General features: G+C 37.7%; 1 protein-coding gene across 4 annotated transcripts in view; it reads left to right on the forward strand.

Annotated features, from left to right (window-relative positions):
• RESF1 (retroelement silencing factor 1) overlaps positions 1-24355 on the forward strand; it is a 29745-nt gene extending 5390 nt beyond the window's left edge. For all 4 annotated transcript variants that reach the window (XM_040642311.1, XM_040642313.1, XM_040642312.1 and 1 more), the window contains 3 exons: positions 14691-19764; positions 21053-21136; positions 23636-24355. In XM_040642311.1, coding sequence (XP_040498245.1) covers positions 14748-19764; positions 21053-21136; positions 23636-23802 — 5268 coding nt within the window. In that variant the 5' untranslated portion in view covers positions 14691-14747 and the 3' untranslated portion in view covers positions 23803-24355. The remainder of the gene's footprint in view (positions 1-14690; positions 19765-21052; positions 21137-23635) is intronic.
• Positions 24356-25790: the final 1435 nt, after the last annotated feature.

The raw sequence follows: 25790 nt of genomic DNA on the forward strand, positions 1-25790 counted from the left end.
CATTGTATGGATATGCCACATTTTGTTTATCCTTTCATCAGTTAACAGGCACTTGGGTACTGTAAGTAATGCTGCTGTGAGCATTCACGTACAAGTGTTTGTGCAGACATACAGTTTTAATTCTCTTGGGTATATACATATCTAGGAGCAGAATTGCTTCATCATATGATAACTATATTTGATCTTTTGGGAAACTGCCAGAGTGTTCTTCCAACTAGTTGAACCATTTATCTTCTCAGCAGCAATGCATAGTTCTGGTATGTCCACATCCATGGCAAACACTTGTCTTTTTGTGGTATGGCAGTGTTTTCGATTGGTGGTTTATGATGTTGAACATCTTTTTTATGTGCATATTTGCTCTTTGTAGATCTTTGGGAAAATTTGTCTATTCAGAATCTTTGTTGACTTTCAATTTGAGTTGTCTTTGTATTGCTGAGTTGTAAGAGTTCTTTATTGAATTCTGTTCCACTGATAATTGTCTATCCTGTTTAGTACCACATGGTTTTGTTATTGTAGGTTTGTAGTAAGTTTTGAAGTTGGAAAGTGCGAGTCCCCCAGATTTACTCTTTTCAAAATGAATTTTAGGATCAGGTTCTCAATTTCTGAAAAGAAGGCATCTGGGATTTTGGTAAGGATTGCACTGAATCTGTGGATGAGTTTGGGGAGTATTGCCACCTTAACAGTATTAAATCCTTTATTTCATTGAATATGGGGTGTTTTTCCATTTTCTTAGATCTTTAATTTCTTTTTTTTTTTTTTAAATTTTATTTATTTATTTGACAGAGACAGAGAGCCAGCAAGAGAGGGAACACAAGCAGGGGGAGTGGGAGAGGAAGAAGCAGGCTCCCAGCAGAGGAGCCTGATGTGGGGCTCGATCCCAGGACTCCGGGATCACGCCCTGAGCCGTAGGCAAACACTTAACAACTGAGCCACCCAGGCGCCCCTAATTTCTTTTTTTTTTTTAATAAAACTTTTTTTTTTTTTTTTTTAAATAAACTCCATACCCAACTTTGGGCTCGAACTCACCACTCCGAGATCAAGAGTTTTATGCTCTACCAACCCAGCCAGCCAGGCACTCCTGGTCTTTAATTTCTTGTAGCAGTGTTTTATAGAGTATAAATTTCTCATTTTTGTTAAATTTTTCCAAAATGTTTGATTCTTTTTAATGATACTGTAATGGATTGTTTTCTAGAGTAAGTGTTGTTTAGAAATACATTTGGTTTTTGTATTTTGAGCTTGTACTAGGCAACCTAGCTAAACTACTTACGTTAGTTTTTTTAGTGGATTCCTTACAGGTTTCTATATACAAGATGATGTCGTCTGCATTAGAGGTAGTTTTACTTCTTTATTTCCAATCGGATATCTTTTTTAGTTTTTTTTATTTGCTTAACTGCCATGGTTTTTTGCTTAACCCTCTTGTACAGTATTGAATGGAAGTAGCAAGAACAGACATCTCTGTCTTGTTCCTGATCTCTTACAGGTTAACCATTCAGTCTTCATTGTTCATTATGATGTAAGCTGTAGGTTTTTTGTAGATGCCTTTCATCAAATCAAAGAAATTCCCTTCTGTTTCTAGTTGAGTGTTTTTATCATGAAAAGGTGTTGGATTTGAAGGTGCATTTAATTTCCACCTATTAGATCCTTCTGCATCTACTGAGATGATCATGTGGTTTTTATTCTTTATTGATATGTTATATAACATTGATTTTTTTTTTTTAAAGATTTTATTTATTTATGTGACAGAGAGACAGCCAGTGAGAGAGGGAACACAGCAGGGGAGTGGGAGAGGAAGAAGCAGGCTCCCAGCGGAGGAGCCCCACGTGGGACTTGATCCCGGAACGCCGGGATCATGCCCTGAGCCAAAGGCAGACGCTTAACGACTGCGCTACCCAAGCGCCCCATAACATTGATTTTTTTTTTAACTTTGAACCAATCTTACATTTCAGGGATAGGTCCCACTTGGTTGTGGCGTATAATTTTTTATTTTTTTTAAAGATTTTTTATTTATTTATTTGACAGAGATAGACAGCCAGCGAGAGTGGGAACACAAGCAGGGGGAGTGGGAGAGGAAGAAGCAGGCTCCCAGCGGAGGAGCTGGATGTGGGACTCGATCCCAGAACGCCGGGATCACGCCCTGAGCCGAAGGCAGACACCTAACGACTGCGCTACCCAGGTGCCCCTGTGGCGTATAATTTTTATATGCTGCTGTATTTGGTGTGCTAGTACTTTGTTGAGGATTTTTTGCATCTGTATTTGTAAGAGATTGGTCTCTAGTTTTATTGTGATTTCTTTTCTGGTTTTGCTATTAGGATAATATTGACCTCATAGAATTAACTTGGGGGGCGCCTGGGTGGCACAGCGGTTAAGTGTCTGCCTTCGGCTCAGGGCGTGATCCCGGTGTATTGGGATCGAGCCCCACATCAGGCTCTTCCACTATGAGCCTGCTTCTTCCTCTCCCACTCCCCCTGCTTGTGTTCCCTCTCTCGCTGGCTGTCTCTATCTCTGTCAAATAAATAAATAAAATTAAAAAAAAAAAAAAAGAATTAACTTGGGAAGTGTTCCCTCCTCTTTTGTGTTTTAGAAAAGTTTGTAGAATTGGTTTTTAATATTTAAATTTTTTGTATGATTCACCAGAAAGCTATCTGGGACTAACCATTTCTTTTTGGGTAATTTTCTGGTTACTAATTCAGTCTCTTTATAGGCCTATTTAGATTTCCTGTATCTTCTACAGTCAGTTTTGGTCAGTGTGTCTTTTGGGGTTGTACACTCAATTCCATTGTACGTGTGGGGGGAGGTTCCCCCCACACCAACAACAAGCAACTCTCTGAGGACATGATGTGGGTATCCTACAATTCAACACAATTCTGACACTATATACCTGGAAGTAGCATCAGATTCTATAGCTTGAGGACTGAGTCCCACAAGACTGTCCTCGCCCCCCATTTAAGATACCAGTTCCAAGCCCAGGTTGTCCCTTCTGCTTCTGACCAACAGGCCACAGATTGGAGGTTTCTGTGACCCTCCTTGGACTTCAGATACCAGTCACAAGTCCAGATTGTTAACCGTACTTCTGACTAACTGTCTGTAGATCAGAGGTTTCCACAAACCCTTCTGTGGAGTCTATTAATTTGCTAGAGAGGCTCACAGAACTCAGAGTCATTTTACTTACTAGGTTACTGGTTTATTGCAAAGGATTTTAAAGGCTATGAATAAGTGGTCGTAGAAGAAATGCATAGAGTGAGGTATGTAGGCAGGAGAGTGGAATTTCTCTGCCGCCTCTGAGCATGCCACTCTCCCCAAATCTCCATGTGTTCACAAACCTAGAAGCCCTCTGAATCCTGTCTTTTGGGGGTTTTTTTGAGGCTTCATTACATGGTCATGATTGATTAAAAACATTGGCCATTGATTCAACCTCCCATCTATCTCTCCTTTGCTTTCTAGGGGTGGGGTGGGACTGAAAAGTGCCAGTCCCCTAATCACATGGCTGGTTTTCTTGGCAAATAGACACCATCTTTTGGTGTAGTCTAAAAGTCACCTTATTAACATAACCAAAGGCACCTTCCTTCATCACATCCCTTAGGAAAGCCTAAGGATTTTAGGAACTTTGTGCCAGAAATGGGGACAAAGATCAAATACATATTTCTTAATATAAATTGCAATATCACAGGGGTTTGTTCATTTCATCCAAATTATCAAATATATTGGCATACAGTTGCTCATAGTATTCTCTCTATTTTCAGTGAAGGGTTGGTAGTAATGTCTCTATTTCCTGGTTTTAGTAATTTGAGACTTTTTTCTTGGTTAGTTTAGATAAAAGTTTATTAATTTTGTTAATCTTTTCAAAGACCCCAGTTTTGGTTTTGTTCCTTTTCTCTATTTTTATATTCTCATGGCTAAAGTTTATGACAGCAAAGGACACAATATATGACCAACAGAGAAAAGAGAGAAGGCACAGGCAAAGTCCATGGAGGGGAGGTGCATGTTTCCAGGTTCTTCTTCCACAAGTACCGCATGGGTATGCCATCTCCACAGCTACAGATGGCAGGGACAGATGGTCTCCGAAGCATTTATGTACATTAGAAATTCTTTAGGACCCCAAAAACTATTTGTTTATGTAGGTTATATCAAATCTGCTTCTGCCTTCAATTTTTAGCCATGTCCTATTTTAGATGAGTAGTTGAGGGTGTTTATTGGATACTTCAAGTAGGCCACTGCTTTATGACAGTGCTAAAGATTCGCTGTCACAACTTCTATTGTTTTTTTACATTTTCCTTCCATGTGACCATGTTTTTGGACAAAGTTTGTGGCTAGGGTGGTTTAGAGCATAATTGATCAGTTCACAATTGAGTGATTGTCGTGGCTTCTCACCAAAACTTGCATGCTCCCCTGTGCTGGTTGGAGAAGGAAGACAGTAGACCCAGGGGATCAGGGTTGGGGGAGGAGGCAGAAACTAGTAATCTAATTTACCCCAGGCTGTTGCTACCTACCACCCTTAGTCAACATACTGTTGGCCAGTGGAAGATCTTAATCTAAGGACTCTTACAGCTCTTCAGTAGCTGCTGATTTTGGGAGTGAATGTCCTTGGGAGTGGTGTCCTTTGGGCCAAGGCTTATATACCTTATCCTTTAGTCATGATTTTCTTTGGTTTCCTGATAAGGCAAAGCAGAGTTCTCGTGTATGTATTTTCTAGACTACAGTTACAGCTCTGGATTTAAGTGGATATGTTATTCCTTGCCTGACCTTGCTAACAAGAAAATAGATTCTGTCCTATAGGTCTCTTCTGGTACTTCAGGTCCCCTTGCTTCATTAATCTCAGCCTTTAGTTTTATAAAATCTGGATCTTAACTCCATGCCAACAAAATGCCTCTGTTAACATTCTTGCAACCCAAACTTTAAACTAAACCTGGGACAACCAGAGTAGACAATAGAATGTGGTCTGTAGTGACAGAGGTACTGAGAGTGTGTAAAAATTCTCAGATTTTTCTTTGGGCCAATTCAGCCTGCTTTTTTGGTACTTATTTAGTTCTGTTCAGAGAGTTCGTCCACCTCAAGAGGCACAGAATTGGCTCACTCCTGTTACAATAGCAATACTTAGACTCCTAGTACTCTTTGTACTCCAACAGCATATTGCATCTTAGGTACCTTATACTTGCCTGACAAACTACTCGTGTACTTGAGGCACTTGTCAGGGATTTCTAGATATTTGAGACCACTACCCCTCTAATGAATCCTGTTTTCTTAATGCATCCTGTTTCCTTCCTTACCTGGAACACTCTAAAATGAGTTGCTAGGCAGAACTCCAAGGAAGGGTAACTGACTTTTTCATATGTGTTCTGGGATCTTTAATTCCCACTTCAGGGTATAGTACAACTATAAAGGTAGTCTGAAATTTGTCTCTGACCTTTTCTCTAGAGACACAAGAAAGTAGCTTAAACTTTTTAGCCCAAATGATAGTCAAATGCATTGCTCTGAACTTCATGCTGGCCAGTTCCAATGGGATATATGTGATTGCCAACACCCCATGCTGTACCTAGATTAATCAGTCAGCAAAAGTAGAGCAGTTTATTTCCCCTTCACTTGTTCTTCTAGGGAGAAAGCCATCGCTCTCATTGGTGCACCTTGATGATACCTGGGACATACTTCGCTTGCTTCCATCTGTGTGGGGAGCCTGGTTGTGGTCTGACCTCCACAAAAGGCCTGATCATCCTGCCAGGGATCAGGGTCAAGTCACTCTTTTCCAGTGTTGCCTAAGAGAAAGTAAAGTTAATTAGGATATTTGATTGAGTATCCTGTGCTTCTGAATAGAATTTGTAGCTGGACACGTGAAAGGTGGAGGGTGGAGATGTAGGGGGGCAGCTTCACCGTGGTACTCTGATTACCTTTGTCTTCTCATGGGCCGAATAGGCAGAGCCCAATCTCTGTCTGACCCATATCTTGGCAGGACACCCAGCAGGTCCTCCTGGAACAAAGGTTGATAACACTTGTGAGTGAGAAATGGCCGCAGGTTTTTTTTTTTTCTGCTGCTCTGGTGTCAGTTGAGCACAGTTTACCACCTCCCTTAGCCTTGAGATAGCTGCAGGCTATGAAATGACTACAGTTTGGAGTTGGCTCCTCAGCTGCCTGTGTTCTTAAACACGTTGGTATCACCCTCTGGGAATAGGGACACTGATGTTGGTTTTTCTGTTTTAAGTTGCATGTGAAATTATAGTCTTGTCTCTTTCTGTCTCTGGCGGTGTGGAGTCGTCACAGCTGTGATAGTAGGACTTGCAGCCCTGCTAGCTGTGGCAGTACTGCATGGCGTCATTCATATGTTCTGTCAGTTCAATGTGATCATGTATTTAAAGCATTCGGCGCAGTTCTTAATATATAGTAAATTCTCAAATGTTAGCTGTTACTTACAGAGTTGTATTACAAATAACACAAAACTTAGAATATTCTTGAAAGCCTAATTCAAGGATTGATAGCCTAACTCCTCCCATGATTAACGATACAAACAACCAGGGGTAGAATAGGCTGAGTAAATCATGATACTTTGGCATTCCTGAAAAGTGTCTCTTACACCAAAGTGTTGGTATTTGTGGTTTTGTTGATGTTATAGAAGTATCTGTAGCTTTTTGTAATGCAAATCAGTTTTTCTTTTTCTTTTTTAGATTTATTTACTTATTTGACAGAGAGCATGTGCACAAGCAGGGGAAGTGACAGAGTGAGAAGCAGGATCCCCACTGAGCAGGGAGCCTGATGTGGGGCTCAGTCCCATCCTGACCTGAGCTGAAGGCAGACACTTAACCAACTGAGCCACCCAGGCACCCCATCAAATCGGTTTTTCAATGAAAAATACTGGCTTTCCTCAATTTAACCACATCAGTGGACACTCCAAATAAATTCTGGTTGTGGAACACCTTAGAAGTGGAACTTAAAAAGCCATAAAGGAGAGTTCCAATTTAAAATACCAGAATTTCTAGTTTGGGTTTTTTTTTTGTTGTTGTTTGTTTGTTTTTTTCAGGTAGGAGAAGAGTATTCTATATATTTCTTAAGTTTCTGTATTTTTGAAGTACTGAAAGGCTTACAGATGGAATTGATGTGATGTTTATGGTTGACAACAGATCTGAAGGTAGGAGTTGGGAACTTTTTCCCCATCTAGAAGTTGAAATAGGGACTTCTTTTTAACTTGGTGTTCAGCACTTACAGATAATGTTTATTCGTTTGACAAACATTTATTGAAGCCTGCCAGACATTGTCTAGATTTGCATCTTTTGTGTTGCTCTGAGATGGTTTTTTTTTATGCCTGCCATTTTGGCTATTAATAGCATTGTCTTTCACTTTAATAATGTTCCAGTTTCTTTGATAAATAGTCACCCTTGTATATAAAACAATTCTTGATGTGGCTTAGTTTGTCCTATTCTTTCTTACTATTTCATCTGACCTATAATAGGCCTGGCCATGGCAAACCGTAACATAACAGGTCCCTTTTCATAGTGTTTTGTTTATGGGTGTGTGTGCTTGAGCGTTCGTGTTTAAGATAAATATTAATATGATTATTCCTCCAAGCTATGATTTTTAGTTATTTTTTGCTTTGTAAATTTCTGTAATAAGGCTAAATTACAAATAAAGGAAGCTGTTGGGTTGACAGTTTTTCATTTAAACTACATTCTTTGCATTATATGGATATAGGATACTTTAAAATGAAAAGACAATTCACAAATCTTTTCTTAACCTTGGTGAAGTCTTTATGAAATTTTTATATGAAAATCACATGCATTGTTACATATTGTCTCCTGCAGCTATTTGATTCTTTTTTTTTCCTGCTTCAGAAATTAATTTTGCAATTCATAGCTTACTGTTCATAACTTCTTATATTTTGAATTTTTAGTGACTTGCTTTCTTCCAGTTTTCTCATAGGATGTAATAGTAATAGTATCGTAAAATTTAAGGCCCCAAACTGGCAAACGTAAAGGTAGTTTGTCTAGGGGCACCTGGGTGGCTCAGTCAGTTAAGTTGCTGACTCTTGATTTTGGCTCTGGTCATGATCTCAGGGTCCTGGGATGGAGCCTGTGTGGGGCTACACGCTCAGCAGGGAGTCTGCTTGAGGATTCTCTCTCCCTCTGCCCCTCCCCCTGCACGTGCTCTAGCGTGCGTGCGTGCAAACTCTTTCTCTCTGTCTCTCTCTCTCTCTCAGATAAATAAATCTTACTATTTCCAGTATGTAAAAAAAAAAATTTTTTTTTTAGTTAAAACTTTTAAGACCTTTTATGATGACATACAAGGAAACCTCCATGTATCCTCTCTTTGGGGTAGGAGTGTGTGAATTGACTCTGATACAAGGGCTGCTTGCCTCCCAGTGGAGGCCATCACATCTTAACAGCATCAACATACTTATATTACCTGTTCAGACTGCAAAACCTGCCAGATAGGTGGGGTTAGTAGAACCAAACTTCGTGGTAACTATATCTAGAGTCATTATTCAGAGTGTGCTAATTTTACTATAGCTAGTAATAGCAAGGATGTTCCTAGAATTTCCCATAATTGAATATAAAAATCTGTGTTTTGGTGGCTTGATGACATCTGCTCCCGTTACTGGGCTGCTTGCTGATCCTTTGACTACTTGACAAAAGTACTTGAACTGTTGCCAAAGTGGAGAGAGCCTTAAGCCTACAGGCAATCAATGGACAATTATGTACTAACCTACAACTTAAGATACTCAATTTGTTTCATTCCCTACTAGAAACAAATGTGGGTGTATATAATGTGTTCCGTACTTCTCTTTCCTTGTTGATTTTTCTGCCAGTTCTATTCGTTATGGAAAATGAGGAATTGAAGTTTTCAACTCTTGGTGAATTACCTGTTTCTCCCTTGTGTTTTTGCTTCTTTTATTTTCATGCTCTCTTAAGGTGTTTTTAATTGTTTTATCTTTTTGTTGGATTGACCCTTTTATGGTTATAAAATATCTCTCTTTATCTCTAGTAAGATTTGGGTGTTTTGTCTGATAATTAGCGTAGACCTTCCGCAGTTCTGTGTGTGTATGATATGATACCTTTTTTATTCTTTCACTGTTTGTATCTTTGGATCTAAAGTGTGTCTGTTGGAGACAGCATTTAGTTAGGTTTTTGTTTTTTTTTTTAATCTAGTCTGACATTCTCTGTCTTTTGGATTGTTTAATCCATTCACATTTAATGTTATTGATATAATGGGATTTACATCTGCTGTTTATACTTTTGTTTTCTAGGTCTTGTATCTTTTTTCCCTCCCTTAGTATTTTCTTTAGCATTGCATGAGTATTTTCTAGTGTACATCTTAATTTCCTTAATGGCTTTTTTCACTGTATATTTTGTAGATGCACAAATTACTTTTAAAAATCATTTTTATCTATCCCTTTAAAGGTGTTAAGTATTTAAAATCTGACTTATGCTTGTGATTTTAAACCATACTAAAAGACTGTCATTGGTACAGAGGTAGAATAGTAAAGAATATGGGGCCCAGTGAGGTTTATTCTTTCGAATTCTGCCAGTCCTAGAGTATGTGTGTACCTGTGTGAATGACCTAATCCCATAGAGACAGGTTGATACCAGGAATAAAGGGAAGGGGAGTAGAATTTTATTTATTTTTGTTTATAATTTTTTAGATTTTATTTATTTATTAGAGGTCATAAGCAGGGGGAGGGGCAGAGGGAGAAGCAGACTCCCCGCTGATCAGGGAGCCTGATGTGGGACTCGATCCCAGGACCCTGGGATCATGACCTGAGCTGAAGGCAGACACTTAACCGACTGAGCCACCCATGTGCCCTGGGAGTAGGATTTTAAATGTAGAGATTTGGTAGGAGGAAGGTCAGCTCTGTTACTGGAGATGCATATTACATTTACAAGGGTGGGCTTTATAGATTTGATGATGGGATGATGGCAGATGATGCTATTTTTTCTCTCTGAAATATAAGCAAGCTGAGTTAGGGCAGGGGAACATGAGTGTGGGTTGGAGTGGCTGGGGACCAGGGAGGAGAGAAGAGATCTTAGAGAATAGGGGAAATTTAGTGAAACAAAGTAGAAATGGAATTGTTGAGCAGTGTTAAGTTTGATGTTTGTGTTCATGAAGTAAAATCAGTCTGCTAGCTTGTGCGATTCCCCCACCATCCAGAAAACTTCAGCTACTCCTGTGCAGAGAAGGAGATTCTTAAGTTCAGCCATACGTGGGGTTTTTCAGGTGAGTGCCATGATTGTCACAGGTGAAGGGTGATGATGGAGTGGGGTGGAGATTTTGGCACAAAGTTAATTTTTTCAAGAGAAATTAAAATGATAGATCATACAAATCTTGTCTCTGGTAATCTCCATTACAATATATTCTCAAAAGGTTTAATACTTGGTATCTGAAAGTAGAGACTCTGTAGTCAGAAAAAAGTCCAGCAAACAGCCTTTGACTCCCTCCCTCTAAATAGGTAGTTCAAGGATGATTTTCTAGGCTTCAGGGTTTTTTTTTGCCAGCAAAGAAGAGAGAGGAAAAAAGTAACCCCATGTTGGTCCTCCAGGGCTGCCCTAATGTAACAGACTGGGTGGCTTAAATAACATATCTGTTTCTCACAGTTTCAGTCTGGAAGTCCAAGATCAAGGTGTTTGGTTTCTCCCGAGCCTCTGAGCTTGTGGTCAGCCGCCTCCTCTATGTGACCTCACATGGTCTTTCCTCTGTGTGCATATGCCTGATGTCTCTCTTATTAGGACACCAGTCCTATTGGATTAGGCCCTATCCTTATTACCTCACTTCAATGTAATTATCTCCCTGAAAGGCCTGTCTCCAAATACAGTCACATTGCAGGTTAGGGCTTCAACATAGCTTCAACATACGAATTTGGTGGTGGAATGACACAATTTACTCCATAACAACCTCTCACCCCAAGTATGCATAAGAACTAAGAATTTATTAGTCATCATTAACTCTAGTAGAAGTGCTACTTTGTATTATGCATCTGCCTGATCATTCAGTTGTGTGTTATTTTTTTTTATCTTTTAAGTAAACTCTACCCCCAACATGGGACTCCAGACTCATGACCCTAAGGTCAGGAGTCTCATGCTCTACCGACTGAAGCAGCCAGGTGCCCCCAGTCAGTTGTGTCTTCCTTTCCTGGGAGAAGGCATGTGAGGAGTACACAGATCTATCTCTCTGGGAGATGTTCTTTTTTTTCTTTCATTTTTTTTTTTCTTTAAATTCAATTATAGTACATCATTAGTTTCAGATGGAGAGTCGGTTATTCATTAGTTGCATATAATACCCAGTACTCATCACGTCACATGCCCTCTTTAATGCCCATCACCTAGTTACCCCATTCCCCCACCTACCTCCCTTCTAGCAACCCTCAGTTTGCTTCCTAGAGTTAAGAGTCTCTCATGGTTTGTCTCCCTTTCTGATTTCTTCCCGTTCAGTTTTTCTGGGATCTGTTTTTAATCCAGAAGCATACATGCCTTCTTCAGTCTTGTTTTTCCTCTTAGTGAGAACACTATGACCCATAACTTAATAGATCTCAAAGAGCTGTAGATCGTTTTGGATTTTCTACATAACCTCTGTGAATAGTTAGTTTTATGTTTTCCTTCCTAATTCTTATACTTCCCAGGATCTCCAGTACAGTGATGAATAGAAGGGGCAATAGTGGTGTATGTTTTATTGTCAATCTAAATGTTTAAAGTTACCATGTATCTAAGGAAATTTCTGTTGTTGGTTTGATACAGTTTTCTTCAAATGAATGAATGTTGAATTTTATCAGAGGTTCTTGCATGTGTTGAAAGGAACTTAGCATTTTAAAAAATTATTGTTGTGTTATTGCTTTAATTAATTTTCAAATGACCTAGTATTTCTGAAATAACCCCAATTTGGTCAAAGGTTATCCTTTTTATATGTGACCCCATTTGGTTTGCTAACATTTTGTTTAGGATTTTTGCTTTTACGTTTTTGCAGGAGATTGGCTTCTTAATTTTCCTTTTCAGCTTTTGGATGACAGCATCAGTGAATGAGCTCTGAAGTGTTCTCTCTTTTATCCTTTGTTATATTGGATTATTTCTTTCATAAATGATTGCTAGAATACTCCAGCAAAGCCATATGGGTCTGGCATTTTCTTTGTGAGAAGATACTTAGTTATCAATGGCACTTCTTTAAGGAGATCAGTATTCTTCCTGGTTAGGTGTATTTTTCGAAGAACTTCTCTGTTCCACCTAAATTTGAAATGTATTGGAATAAAATGATTCAAAATAATGTTATTTTAACATCTGTAGGGTCTAGTGGTAACCTATTCCCAGTATTACACTTTGTTTAAAGATTGATTGATTTTATAGAGTGAGAGAGTACACACAAGCTGGCTAGAGGCAGAGGGAGAGGGAAAAAGAGAATCCGCAAGCAGACTCCCTGGCTGAGCACGGAGCCTGATGCAGGGCTTGATACCAGGACCCTGAGATCATGACCTGAACTGAAACCAAGAGTTGGCCACTTAACCAACTGAGCCACCCAGGCACCACCCCCCCCCCCGCCCCTGCCAATATTACACTTTTACTATGTCATGATCATGGGGCGCCTGGATGGCTCAGCCATTAGGCGTCTGCCTTCGGCTCGGGTCATGATCCCAGGGTCCTGGGATCAAGCCCCGCATCAGTCTCCCTGCTCTGGGGGGAGCCTGCTTCTCCTCCTCGCACTCCCCTTGTTTGTGTTCCCTGTCTCGCTCTGTCAAATAAATAAATAAATAAATAAATAAATAAATAAAATCTTTTTAAAAAATAAAATAAAATGTGATCAGTTTTGTCAGAGGCTTACTGATTTTTATTCTTTTTAAAGAATCACCTTCTGTCTAGTTGAATCTCTACATTCGTGTTCATTATTTTGTTTATTTCACTCTGTCATTTCTTTCCTTGTGTTATTATTCTTAGGTAAATGTGGGGGATTGTTTCCTTATTTTATTTTATATTAATTAATTTTTTAAAGATTTTAAGTAATCTCTACACCCAACGTGGGGCTCAGACTCACAACTCTGAGATCAAGAGTCACATGCTCAACCAACTGAGCCAACCAGGCACCCCTCCCAGTCTTGTTTTTAAAATACGTTTATTTAGGGGCGCCTGGGTGGCACAGCGGTTAAGCGTCTGCCTTCGGCTCAGGGCGTGATCCCGGCGTTCTGGGATCAAGCCCCACATCAGGCTCCTCTGCTATGAGCCTGCTTCTTCCTCTCCCACTCCCCCTGCTTGTGTTACCTCTCTCGCTGGCTGTCTCTATCTCTGTCGAATAAATAAATAAAATCTTAAAATACGTTTATTTATGCTATGAATTATTGTCAAGTGGTATGTGAACGTGGGTATAAGAGCATGTTATGGACTGAATTGCGTGTCCCTCTTTCCCTGTTCATAGGTTGAAGCCTTAACTCCTAATGTAACTATTTGGAGATAAGGCCTTTAGGAGGTAATTAAGGTTAAAAGACATCATAAGGGTGGGGCTCTGATCCAGTAGGCGTGGTATCATAAGTAGATGAAGAGGCACTAGAGAGCGCTTTTTCTCTCTGTGTAAGCATAAAGTGCGTTCCTTATTTCTCAGTTATTTGGCAATTTCTTAGTTACTTTTTTCCCCTGTAATTTCTAGATTGAGTCTACTGTAAATTAATCTGAATTACTGTAATACTCTGAAAATTGAGATTTGCTTATGGCTCAGCTAGTCATATTGATATGACTATTGATATGACATTGATATTGATATGACTATTGATACCAATATGGTCATATTGACAAAAATTCCATGTATGCTTAGAAGGAATGTGTATTCTGTATTTGGGGTGTACTGTTAATATGCTTAAGTTTGTTTAATTTTGTTATTTTAATTTGTCTTCATTTATTATGGTTATAGATTTGACCATTTTTAGATTCATCAATATACTGTTAGTGAGTTTAAGTTATTTTAACCTTTTTCGAAGGCAATTTGTCACTATTTATATAAATAATTTTAATGTCCTTTGACACATTGATTTCATTTCTAGGAATTTCCAGAAACATTTAGCCACAAATATAAAAGCATAAATACAGGAATGCTTAGGGTAGGATAGTTTGTAAATGCAGAGACTTAAGAAACCCAAATAGAGAACTGTTTAAACGTAAGCCAATAGAGGACTGGTTAAATGGGGATATACTCAGAAACTTTAATGTTATATAGACAATGAAGTTAATATATTTGTAGTGAAATGATAAGGTATCCCAATGATAGTAATGAAAATCAGACAAAAAGATAAAGTTTTCTTTATGTGTTTGTTTTTTATGTATAAAATTTTCCGAAAGGGAAGCTAACAGTGGACACCCCTAGGGAGTTAGACAATGGGGATAGACAATAAGGACTTTTTACCATGTGTTTGAAATTTTTTGTTTTGTTTCAGTGAGCATGGGTTACTTAGAATAAAGAGCCTATTAAAATAAATAACAACAGAAAGTATTTGCCACTTCAGTGTAACAAACAAAATCCTAACTGTATGATGTAGAATGAATTCCTGTAAAACACCCCAGAAATTTTATTGGTCTTTGCCATATTGTTGCATCCTCCTTTGCTCTTTCCGTTGTTTCTCTTCCCCAAATTAAAGATGAATCTTTGGTCTGAGGTGTCTGGAATTATGATAGACATAACATAGGGTAAACTAATTTTCTTGGAAGTGTTACATAGACACATTTTTAATAAAAGATCTTTATTTCCTACAGATCCCTGACATTCAAAACAACTGACTTTTAATACACTGCTGCTACATCAAATCAACAATGAATTGGAATGCAAAACCAGAGAATGTCACCTTACCACCACAGTATCCTAAAAAGCAGTCCTCTTTTTTGGAGCAGGCTTTAATAAATACACTTAACACAACATCTCAAAATTCTTTAAACTATCCTGGAAGTAACCAAGAAGCATGTATGTTTCTTGGTAATCCAAATCCAGTTTCACAGCCACTGCTAAACATCAGAAATTATACAACTCCTCAGCAAATCCCTATTCCTGATATGCATAATGGGACACTTGTGGCCTCACAAACTTCAGTGGAAAGAATCACATATGCAAATGTTAAAGGATCCAAACAACTAAATCACAATTTGCAAATGTCTTCAGGAGTTACACAAAATGTGTGGTTGAACTCACCAATGAGGAACTCTATGCTTTCTCATACAGGGGCAACTGTGTCCCATCAAACTGGTTTTGGAACTAATACACCTAATATACATGCACTACAGAATCAATTTGTAACATCAGATTCTTATTCTATGCAACTACAAATGATCCCTTCTAATTCTGCAAGAGTTCCTGTAACTTATCAAGGAGCCCCAAGACTTAACCCATCTTTATCAGAACGGCAGGTTGATTGGGCACAACAGTATACATCCAGTGGACTGACTTATCCAGATTACAGACCACTTCCAAAGCAATACAGTTACTCATCACGAAGCTGTTTGCAAGAGCCTACTCTTCAGAAACAAAACCCTATGCCATCTACATCATTGCATATTAAAAATAGTCACCCTCCAGATTCTCCACGGACTTTACAGTCAAAGCAGACTGCAGCCATACAGTCCTATCAATATGCAGTTGCTCAGACTGACAAAAGACCTCCGCCACCTCCGTATGACTGTAGATACACAAGCCAGCCTTTGCAGAGTACTCAGCATGTTATTAAACAGTCTTCTGTGGACATTCCTCAGAATCAAGAAATGCACTTACCTGAAATGAGGAAAGACTTTTCTAGAAGCTTTCAACAGCATTGGCAAAACCTTAATGAAAACGGCAGCACAGTTGGAAATTCCTGTAACTTGAAAGTAAATACCAATGTCACTCAGGCTTTTAATGAACCTGTTAGATCTTCTGTGGCTGGTGTTCAGACCCTTGCTCAAAATAATCAAGAGAGAAGAATAGACTCTTGTGATCTTACTTCAAATCAAGTACTGGACACAAGTGCCACAAAAGAAAAGTTAGTGAGGGATATTAAAACATTAGTAGAAATAAAAAAGAAGTTTTCAGAACTTGCAAGGAAAATTAAAATTAATAAAAATCTTCTGATGGCAGCAGGTTGTATTAAAACAACTGATACCTCTTACAGTGAATTAGCTCCAAATTCTGAACTGTCTCTGAAACAAACTGCCCAAATCCAGTCTGGACCACAGGTGACCCTAGGGACTCCAGAGGATAAACCACCATCCATGATAGAATCTGCAAAAGAAACACATAGAACACACAGTACAATGAATTCCAACATCCAGGACCCGAATTGGGGAAATCGTAACCAAGTGAATTCTGTTTTACTAAATTCTGTTTATTCAGAAAAGTTGCCAGTGCCAGACCAGTTGCATGATTTGCAAGTAAGGACTTCTTTAAAGGCATCAACTCTTGAGATTACCCAGGCAACATTAAATAACACCCAGATTTCATCAGGAAATGTCAACGTTGAACTAAATGTGCCAACAAATTCTGAAACACCTTCTGTTCCTCAGTCTACATCCTTTGAGGAATATGTTTCAAAATATCCAAATAAAAATACGCTAATTCTCAGTTTACTTACATGTAGAGATAAACCTCAGGAGAAATTATTAAAAAATGCGAGCAAAACTATTCAGGGTTCTAAACCACATAGTTTTGAAATTAACCCAAATACCCAAATCACTGGTAACCAACCGACTTTGAAAACCATGGAAACTTCAAGTACTTGTAATATAAATGCCAAGGTTTTAGACAACTCTTTTTGCCTTGAGCATAAATCCTCGACAAGTGGAGTGTCTTCTAAAAGTGACAATCACTTTTCCATGGAATTGCTAGCAACATGTCTTTCTCTGTGGAAAAAGCAGCCTTCAGAACCTACAGAGGAAAAACAGTATAATGAGTCAAAAAACAGAACAGCAGTTGGAGTTTCAATGCCTGTGGAAACGTGTGATAAGAGTCCATTTTCAGTTGTAGGACATTCTCAGAACAAGATAGTAAACACCTTACAAGAAACAGCTTTGTCAACAGTAGTACAGAATTATGAGTCTTCCAGTGCAACTGTTACAAAGGGAACAGAACTTCAAGTAGCTGTAGTGTCACCCTTAATTCTTTCAGATGTGAAAACATTGTCTGCCAAAGGAATAACACCTGAAGCTGTACCTGAAACACTGTATCCAGTTATTAAAGAAGGCAGTGTTTGTAGCTTGCAAAATCAGTTGGCAGAAAATACAAGTGTTACTGCTCCTTTGAAAGCTAGTCTTAAGGAACCAGTAGCAGGTACCACAACAAACACAAAGGTGTTCTCACCAATTCAGAAGGAAGAGCAAAATGAGTCAACTAATTCAGAAGACACACCTAATAGCAATCAAGGAAGGCATATCAAGTCAGAACCAGATACCGACTATTCTGTGAGTGAAGAGCAAGCCTCATGTAAGTCAAGGAACAGTGATACTGTTAGTGGTGATATGTTACATATTGACAATATTTGTTCTCTTGTTGAAGGTGATACATCTTACAATTCCCAGATAGCAAAGATCTTCAACTTGCCTCCTTTGAAAAGGGTTGAGCCACAGAAATCTCTACCCAATCACCAAGTGACAACTAAGGGACAACAAAAAGGACAAATAGATACCCTCACTGAAAGTAAAGACTTTGGTTTTCAAAATGGTAATTTTTTACAGTGCACAGATGTTTCACATAAAATAACTGATCAGACAGAATCTCTGCAACCTCCAGAAACATCTTTGAAGTATGTTAAAGCAGATAGTGGAATTCTAGAGGAGAGCAGCTTGGACCATATCACTAAAAAAGAAAGCATGGCTAATGATGTGTGTTCGTCTTCTATTCAGCAGGATAGTTGTCCTCAGGAAGTTGACTCGTCCTGCAGTTACACTACCCAAGATCCTGCAAGAAGTGAGATTCTCAGTGATAAGGCATCTGTCTTATACCTACATGATCAGCTGTCAGAACTTTTAAAAGAATTTCCCTATGGTATTGAAGCTGTGAACACACATGAAGGTTTTGTGGCTCAACAAATAAACCACATCCCAAAGGATCAGACTTGTGATAAAACTGGTTGTGACTCCAAGGACTTAACAGACCAAATACAAATTACAATATTAAACTCAGATCAAATGAAAGAATTATTTCCTGAACATGACAGTCAAGTCTGTGAGGTAGACAAGTTGACGGAACATCAGAAAGAAGAACCCGTAAAAAAAGAAGGAAGCGACCAGTGTGACCCACAAGCAGATACAGATGGAAAGACTGATGATAACTTAATGGATTCAGAGAAAGATGATGTCGATTGCTGTGCATTGGGGTGGCTATCTATGGTTTATGAAGGAGTACCCCAGTGTCAGTGTAATTCCATCAACAGCTCAACTTCGAAGGAAGAAAAAGGGGAAGATCAGTGTTCTCCTTCGAAGATCAACAGTCATAAACAAGGAGAAAGAACTTCTGATAGAAATGTCCCTGTTGGTTGTAGTAGTCCTCTAAATAATAATACGAAGATTCCTTTGACTTTTCCAGATATGAAAAACCATTTTCCTGAAATAGATCAAGGCAAAAATACAAATGGTATGCCCAAAACAAAACATCACAAATCACTGAAGACAGAACAAGAATTACCAGGTCAGTTTTTATGTAAAGGTGATAAAAAACTAGATTCCATGCAGAGTCACAAAAGAAAAGGAAAACTACAATTTCATGAGATAACTTTTCACACCAGTAGTAAAATGACAAAGTTTTCTCAAGAGAGCCTGCACCAGAAGCTCCTGGCACAAAACTCACGTCCATTAAAAGCAAAGGTGGGTTTTTTGACAAATAAAAATAAAGATCTACGTATGAAGAATAGTTCTTTGGTACAGTCAGTATCCCCAGAGAAAATAAAATTGAAAGCAGGTGGCTTGAGACAAAAAGTTTCAGAAAAAAGGAAGTTAGATGATGGGAGCATACTTGATTCTAAGATAAAGAGGAAGAAATATGATAAACGAGAGCAGAATAAAAATGTGGGAGATGGTTCCTTTAAATTATGTAATTTTTCGTCAATCACAAATGAAAGAGCTAGGGTTAAAGAAAAGGCAGTATCAAATATTAAGTCCTCAGGCTCTAAGGATAGTTCATCTAAAATTAATAGAGTTCTAACACCAAAGGAGTATTTGCAAAGGCAGAAGCACAAAGAAGCAGTGGGTAGCAACGCATCAAAGAAAAGCTATGTGAGAGATGTACCATGTGATTCTCAATACATGAAGCCCAGTAAACTTTCCATGCAAGTAGGGAGTTGTGGGAAATCAAATGAGAGACATAATAGCAGTGTGCAGACTTCTAAAGAATCCTTAAATATTTGTTCAAGCCATGGTAAAAATCTCAAGATTCACCATTCTGAGGAGTCTAAACCATACATTTCAAGAAATGTTAAGGGACTAGTTTGTGGAAAGCAAGCTGATAAAATGTGGATTGATAAAAGCAAATTAGACAAAAGTTTAAGCAGTATAAACAGTGAAGTGGAATTCAGTCAAATGCCTCCTCAGTCAAAGGATCAAAGGAAACTGTATCTGAACAGAGTTGCATTTAAATGCACTGAGCATGAGAGCATTTGTCTCACAAAATTAGACAGTTCACCCAGGAAGCTTAATAAAGAGAGGAGACCAGAAGATAAACCTCAGAGCCTCTTACCTGTGAAAGATGCCACAGAAAAACCAAATATGCTGGAATTTAAATTATGTCCAGATGGACTGATTAAGAATACAAATTCTGTTGATGACTGGAAGGATCTGCAGCCTTGTCCTAGGAAGGAGCAAGCCTCTGTGCAAGGTCTAGTATGATTTTTTTCATGGGGTCTGGTACACTGTAAGGCATTGTAGGTAAACAAGTGGGTTAGCACTACTTACACTATCTGGGTGGCTAGCAAAGGCTTAAATGCATTTGCCATTCCTTGGTATTTGTTTTTCTAAATTGATGGTTCATTGGGCAGTATTTAAGTTTATCTCCCCCTTACTGTAAATTGTCCTGGATCTGTAATGATGATGAGGTGTATGAAATTGTAAGGTTTGCCAAATACAAAGATTTCCCTTTGCACCAAGAAGCCTATATTATGAAAAGCATTCTTTGTGCTGTTAGAAAAGTGTTATACATTATTTCAAGTGTTTTGTTGATTCTCATATGGACTTTTGATTTCAAAGTCCTGTGAATTTGAAGTTTTGGTCTAAATATGAGGAGATAATCGTTACATACTAGTGAAAACTTTTTATACATATGGAAATGGTTCATCTTACTGTCATCTTTAAAATAGTTGGTGACTGTGTTACCGCAAAAGTTAAAGCATTACCAGTAGTCTACTCTTGAAATGGGAGGACCACGGAAGAAATACTGTCCAGTGTTGTTACCAAAGCCAGAGCATAAGCATGACTGTCAGTTAGCTGCTGAATGATAGAACTTTCAGTGTAGTGCCAGGAGGGAAGGAGAAAATAGAGGACTAATTTTTTGTGATAGTAAGGAAACGTGTAGGGGTTGTGGTTATTACATATAAGACATTGTGTTGAGAAATTCAGATTAGAGAACTAAAGGATTTGAATGGCAATCTTAATTTCTCCTGTGATGTTTAGATACGGTATCTGTTGGGGCACAGAAAGTTACGACGTAAATATAAGTTACCTTTTCTTGAAAGGAGATAGGATATATGATAAAATAGAGTTCAGAATTCATTTTGCAAAGTATTGGTGATTTCACTTGGCTTTATAAATAGATCTTTGGAAAGTGAGGCATGGGTGTAATAAGAACATTAGAAGTAGGTGGGGGCAATGGGAATGACTCTCTGTCTCATGTGCCCTTAAGTACCTTGAGATTTGTTGTTCAGCCTAAGAGGAGAAACATAATTCCATAATGAAGGTAAACTTTTAAAGCAGCTCCTTTTCCGTTTATGATTCGGGCGTTTGAAATGGAAGAAGGCAGTTTTCAGGCTTCTTTTAGACTTGAGTTATATGTGAATATATTATTTAATACTTTTTAAAGTCTGTTTTATGCTTATATGATTTTCCTTCATTATAGTACTAAAAGAGATATGAATGCAATTTCTAGAGATCTGAAATCAATATTTAAATAGTTTCAGGAATAAAAAGTACAAAAGAAGACTGGTTAAGAGGTGTAACTGAGGAGAAAAGGATGCCAGAAGCTAACCAAGAAATAGGTAAAATCATCATCTATTTAAGTTTTTATTTTATTTATTGGGCACTCGATTATAGTTGGATTATAGTTAATGAAACTATTGTGAAATTTGATTTTTATCCGTACTTGTAGTGATTCAATATTTGTGTGTGTGAGTGGTAGGAAGATATTTTTTGATATTTTTGTCATACTGTGGTGAGGGGAAGGAGTTCCTCTTAACAAGAAAATATTTCTTACCATGAGTTAGGTAAGGGGTTGGCATACTTTTTCTCTGTAGGACTAGATAGTAAATACTAGGTTTTGCAGATTATAAGATCTCCTAAATACTTATCTCTGACACTAGTGAGAAAATGGCAGTAGAACAATAAATGAATGAGTATGGGCTATGTTTCAATTAAACTTTACCAAATCGGATTAGAGGCTGGGCTTGGCCTGTAGGCCATGTCCTGTTTGCCAGCTCTTGAGTTGGGTTATTTACAAGTTAATCCATTTAATTCTCAAATCCAGGTAGACGGGGATGTCCCCATTTTATCAATGGGAGGTTAGATCATTTGACTGAAATTCCATGACTAGTAACTGAATAGGCACTTTAACTGGATCCCTTCTTTTGAAAGTTAATTAAGTGTGGAATTTCAATTATTTTGATGATAAGAGACTGAACCTCCTAGTTAAAATTTCATTTTGCAGTGAAGGGATTTGGGCTGAGGGCCAACCAGAAAAACCAAAGCTTTCAGCATCTGATTTAATTAATAGAACGAATGGACTTTGTTTTTAGGGTTTTGCATTGAGAACTAGAAACTAGGGTTCAGGAGTTTTATCTTCCTTTTGGTTAATTGAATATGCAAAGACAAAGAGTATGGAATTTCTTGCAAATGGAGGAAGGAGAATTTCACCATGAGCAACAATAAAGAGAGGAAGTGTGACAAAGTTGAGAAGAGAGCTTAAATATTATAAGCCTGTAGAAATGAAGTCTACACATTAAAGATGCATATAGGAAAACACTAAGTTGAATCGAAGACTCAACGAAGGAAGAAATGCACTCTTAATCAGAACAGGAAAACATCTGAAAGAGGGGAAAATGAATTTTAAGAGTTGTGAGAGGAGAAAACACTTCTAAAGTTGAACACAGGAATTTGAAAATGAGAAAGATGGAAGTGGGCATGGAGATTGGGCAAGAAAGGTCCTGGGAAATAGGAGAGACATTACCTCATAGAGAAGGTCAGAGGCACGATTGGAATCTGAATCTGAAAATACGGATATCTGCACAGATTGACCAGAGATAAGCATGAGCTAAATGAATGACATAAAGATAGCCACAAATAGGATGAACAATAAACTGAAGTTGAATAAACATCAGTACTCAAAATCATGATGAAAAAAATACAAATTGGGGCACAAGCTCAAGGAGATCTGAAGCAGGGTAGAGAAAAGCCAAGATACAAGTCACAGCTCTGTCAAAAGTATAAGATCAAATTACCAGGTTGTACCTGAAACTAATATTGTATGTCAGTTTTATTTCAATCAAAAAGTAAAGGCAAGTAAAATTCACCTGTAATCTAAAAAAGCCTGATGAGCTTCAGGGAAAGTGTGAAAGACAGAACAAATACCAAGATGAAGAGGTGGACAACGTGAACCAGCGTGAAGAGAGAGAAAAAACAAATGTCATGAACTCCCAAACAGATGCAAAGAAACATTTTTGGATAATTATACATCTAAATTTGGTAGCAAAGATTGGAGTGTAGATGGTGCAAGTTGTAAAACCATATCAAGTCAGAGTAAAGTACAGAGAAGAAGAAGTTACAGAATCCAATGGAAAATGACTTAGGGACCCATCTGGGGTATCAGTATTACATTATAAAAGAAAGCTAATGAGGATGTACAAGGATTTGAATCATGTAAAGAACCAAGAGGGCAAAATACTTGACTTGCTAGAGCAGCAGAAAAAGATAAAACAAGACTATTTCTAGAAAAGAATGGCTAGAGTGGGGATGAAAACCATGGGAATTCTAAATAGGAGGAATGGCTACCGAGAAATAGAGGCACATCTAGAAATGCAAGAAGTAGGAAAAACTGGGCCCATCAAAAAGATAATGAGGCTAATGCAATGCTTGAAATGGTCTAACAAAACAGAAAAACTACAGACATGTCTTAGAATACTTAATGTATAGCAAGGGCAGAGTGTTAAAATTGTCTTTTCCATTCAGTGGTTGGGACTGGCTGATAATATACTTTTTATTTTGCTAGTTTAGATAGCTGTTAAAAAGGTCACATCTATAATAGTGTGCAAATGGTAGTAGAACAGAATAGCCCTGGGCTGTGAAGATGGGATGAGAGTAGAAAATAGTCCCCAAAGAGAGGCAAGATACCCTGTGTATAATAGGTAAAAAGCCATAGTTTATCAAATTACTTTTTTAGTATTTTATCCCAAAGAAGAATGTAGGTTTTCCCTCTCCCTTTTAATTGATTGTAAATTAGTCACTAATACTGAGTAATAAAGTAAATAAAATTTCTATTTCCTTAGATAATAATGTTTTGGCTAATTCAAGACTCTCCAAGAGAAGCTTCAGTGCAGATGGATTTGAGACACTACAAAATCCAGTAAAAGATTCAAAAGCAATGTTTCAAACCTACAAAAAGATGTATATGGAAAAGAGAAGCAGAAGCCTTGGTAGCAGTCCTTTAAAATAACTTTGAGGCTAATTTTTTTGATGGTTCTGTAATTGGCACCAGAAATTTTCTGTTCAGAATATTTTTCTAGAAATGCTCAGAATTGCCATGGTAAAATCGCAAGAGATTTTAGTTACCACTTAGGTTATGTATATCATTGAAATTACTTAATTAAGATGGCTTGAGGACCTTACCCGTGGGCACCAGGCATAAGAAATGGATGGTATTTGTCAGGGAAACCACAAGGTATTGAATTTCAACATTATTGAACAAAGTTTACCATTGTTTATTTTGAAATGCTAACTATCCATCCTGAGAGAGGTCTGTTCTCAGTTAAGTACTTGTTTATTTTGGCTGGGACTGTAAATATGTTTTTATTTTTAAAGCTTATTAGCAAAACTTATTTTTTAAAAATGCTCACTGTGAATGTCAAAGTATATTCTGAAGTATTTTATACCTAATTGTAAACTTTGTCAGAAGTTTTGTTTTGTACTTGTTAAGCTGGACATAATTTTTGGATAATGTTTAAACATTACTTTTCATACTTGAAATAAACATTTATTTTTAAAATATATATGAAATCATAATGGTTTGTGTTTGATTTTCTACTCTCACAACAGGGCACATTTTAGAAGGGCGTGTTAAAAAGGAGAAATTTTAACAAGCTGTCAGAAGTAAATATTTTCAGATTGCATTCAGAAGAAGAACAAACATTTTCCTAGGGTCAGGAAATTGCAAGCATGGAAGGCGAAATGGTTCTGGGTTTTACTTTATGGCTACTAGGAAAGTGTTGTTATTTTCATAAAATTTCCATGCTATATGTATAGTTCATATTCATTTAAATAATATATTTCTGGGAGTAGGGAGAAATGGGGAGTTTAATGAGAGTATAGTTTCAGTTTTGCTGTTGTGTGAGTATTCTTAACACTATTGAACTGTACACTTAAAAGTCCTTAAGATAGTAACTTTTATGTGTATTTTATTACAAGTTTAAAAACTACATTCTGAAGACTTCAGAAGACTGGACTTCTCATAAAATGCTAAGCAGCTATGCTTGTTTCTACTAATTAATGGTCTCATGTCAATAAAAGATTCAGTTAGAAAAGCAATGGTTGGGAAAACTGCTGGCACCCTAGCACCCATCAAGGCAACGGCTTCAAACTGTGATAGTCATTACATTGATCATTGTATTCTTCACTGCTGGAAACACTCAATATTTTTTTTTAACTCATAATGTCCTTGATAAAATAACGAGAGTTGTTAATATTAATAAATCTCAATCCTTTAGTATACATCTTTTAAATATCCTAAGTGAGGAAAAAGCAATGGCCATTGAGAAAAAAATAATTTTTTGACTTGTAAACTGAACTGGTCCCTTGGGACATCATTATTACTTGAAGAAATCATTAACATTTTTCTCAACTACGTCTTCCTGACATTTCAAGGAAAAGAAAAACATTTGTTAGTGATAAAATTTAAGCTTCCCCCCAAAATTAGGATTTTGGAAAACTTGTATCTGCAACCAAGTTTGATAGCATCCTACTGCTAGATCTCTGAGTTCATCGGAAATATTAATGAATGTAATTATTTTAAAAATCTTTTAAGTAGGCTCCACACTGAATATGGGGCTTAAACTCAACAATCCTGAGATCAAGAGTCATATGCTCTACCAACAGCCAGCCAAGTGCCCCTGACTAATTATTGTTGGTGTTTGCTAAAGTATGTCAGTATTTGGAAGATCTGCATAACTTCGTGAACCAATATTTTCTGATGACCAATGCAAATTGATAAGAGCTCTACTCAGAATGCCAGGTAGACCAATGGATTTTAATAGAAGAATGCAAAAAGATAGCTGTTGTATCAAGCTTCCATGTTGCAACTAACCTTTTAGGAAACTGTCAGCTTTTGGTGCAGTATTGAAGAATATACGTGATCTGAAAAAGCTGGAGGAACATTCTTGTCCACATAAAAAGCCGTCTGTGTGTGAGATGGGATTTTTCTCGATATAC

Source organism: Ursus maritimus, unplaced genomic scaffold, assembly GCF_017311325.1.
Source record: "Ursus maritimus isolate PB19 unplaced genomic scaffold, ASM1731132v1 scaffold_26, whole genome shotgun sequence".
NCBI classification, from domain to species: domain Eukaryota; kingdom Metazoa; phylum Chordata; class Mammalia; order Carnivora; family Ursidae; genus Ursus; species Ursus maritimus.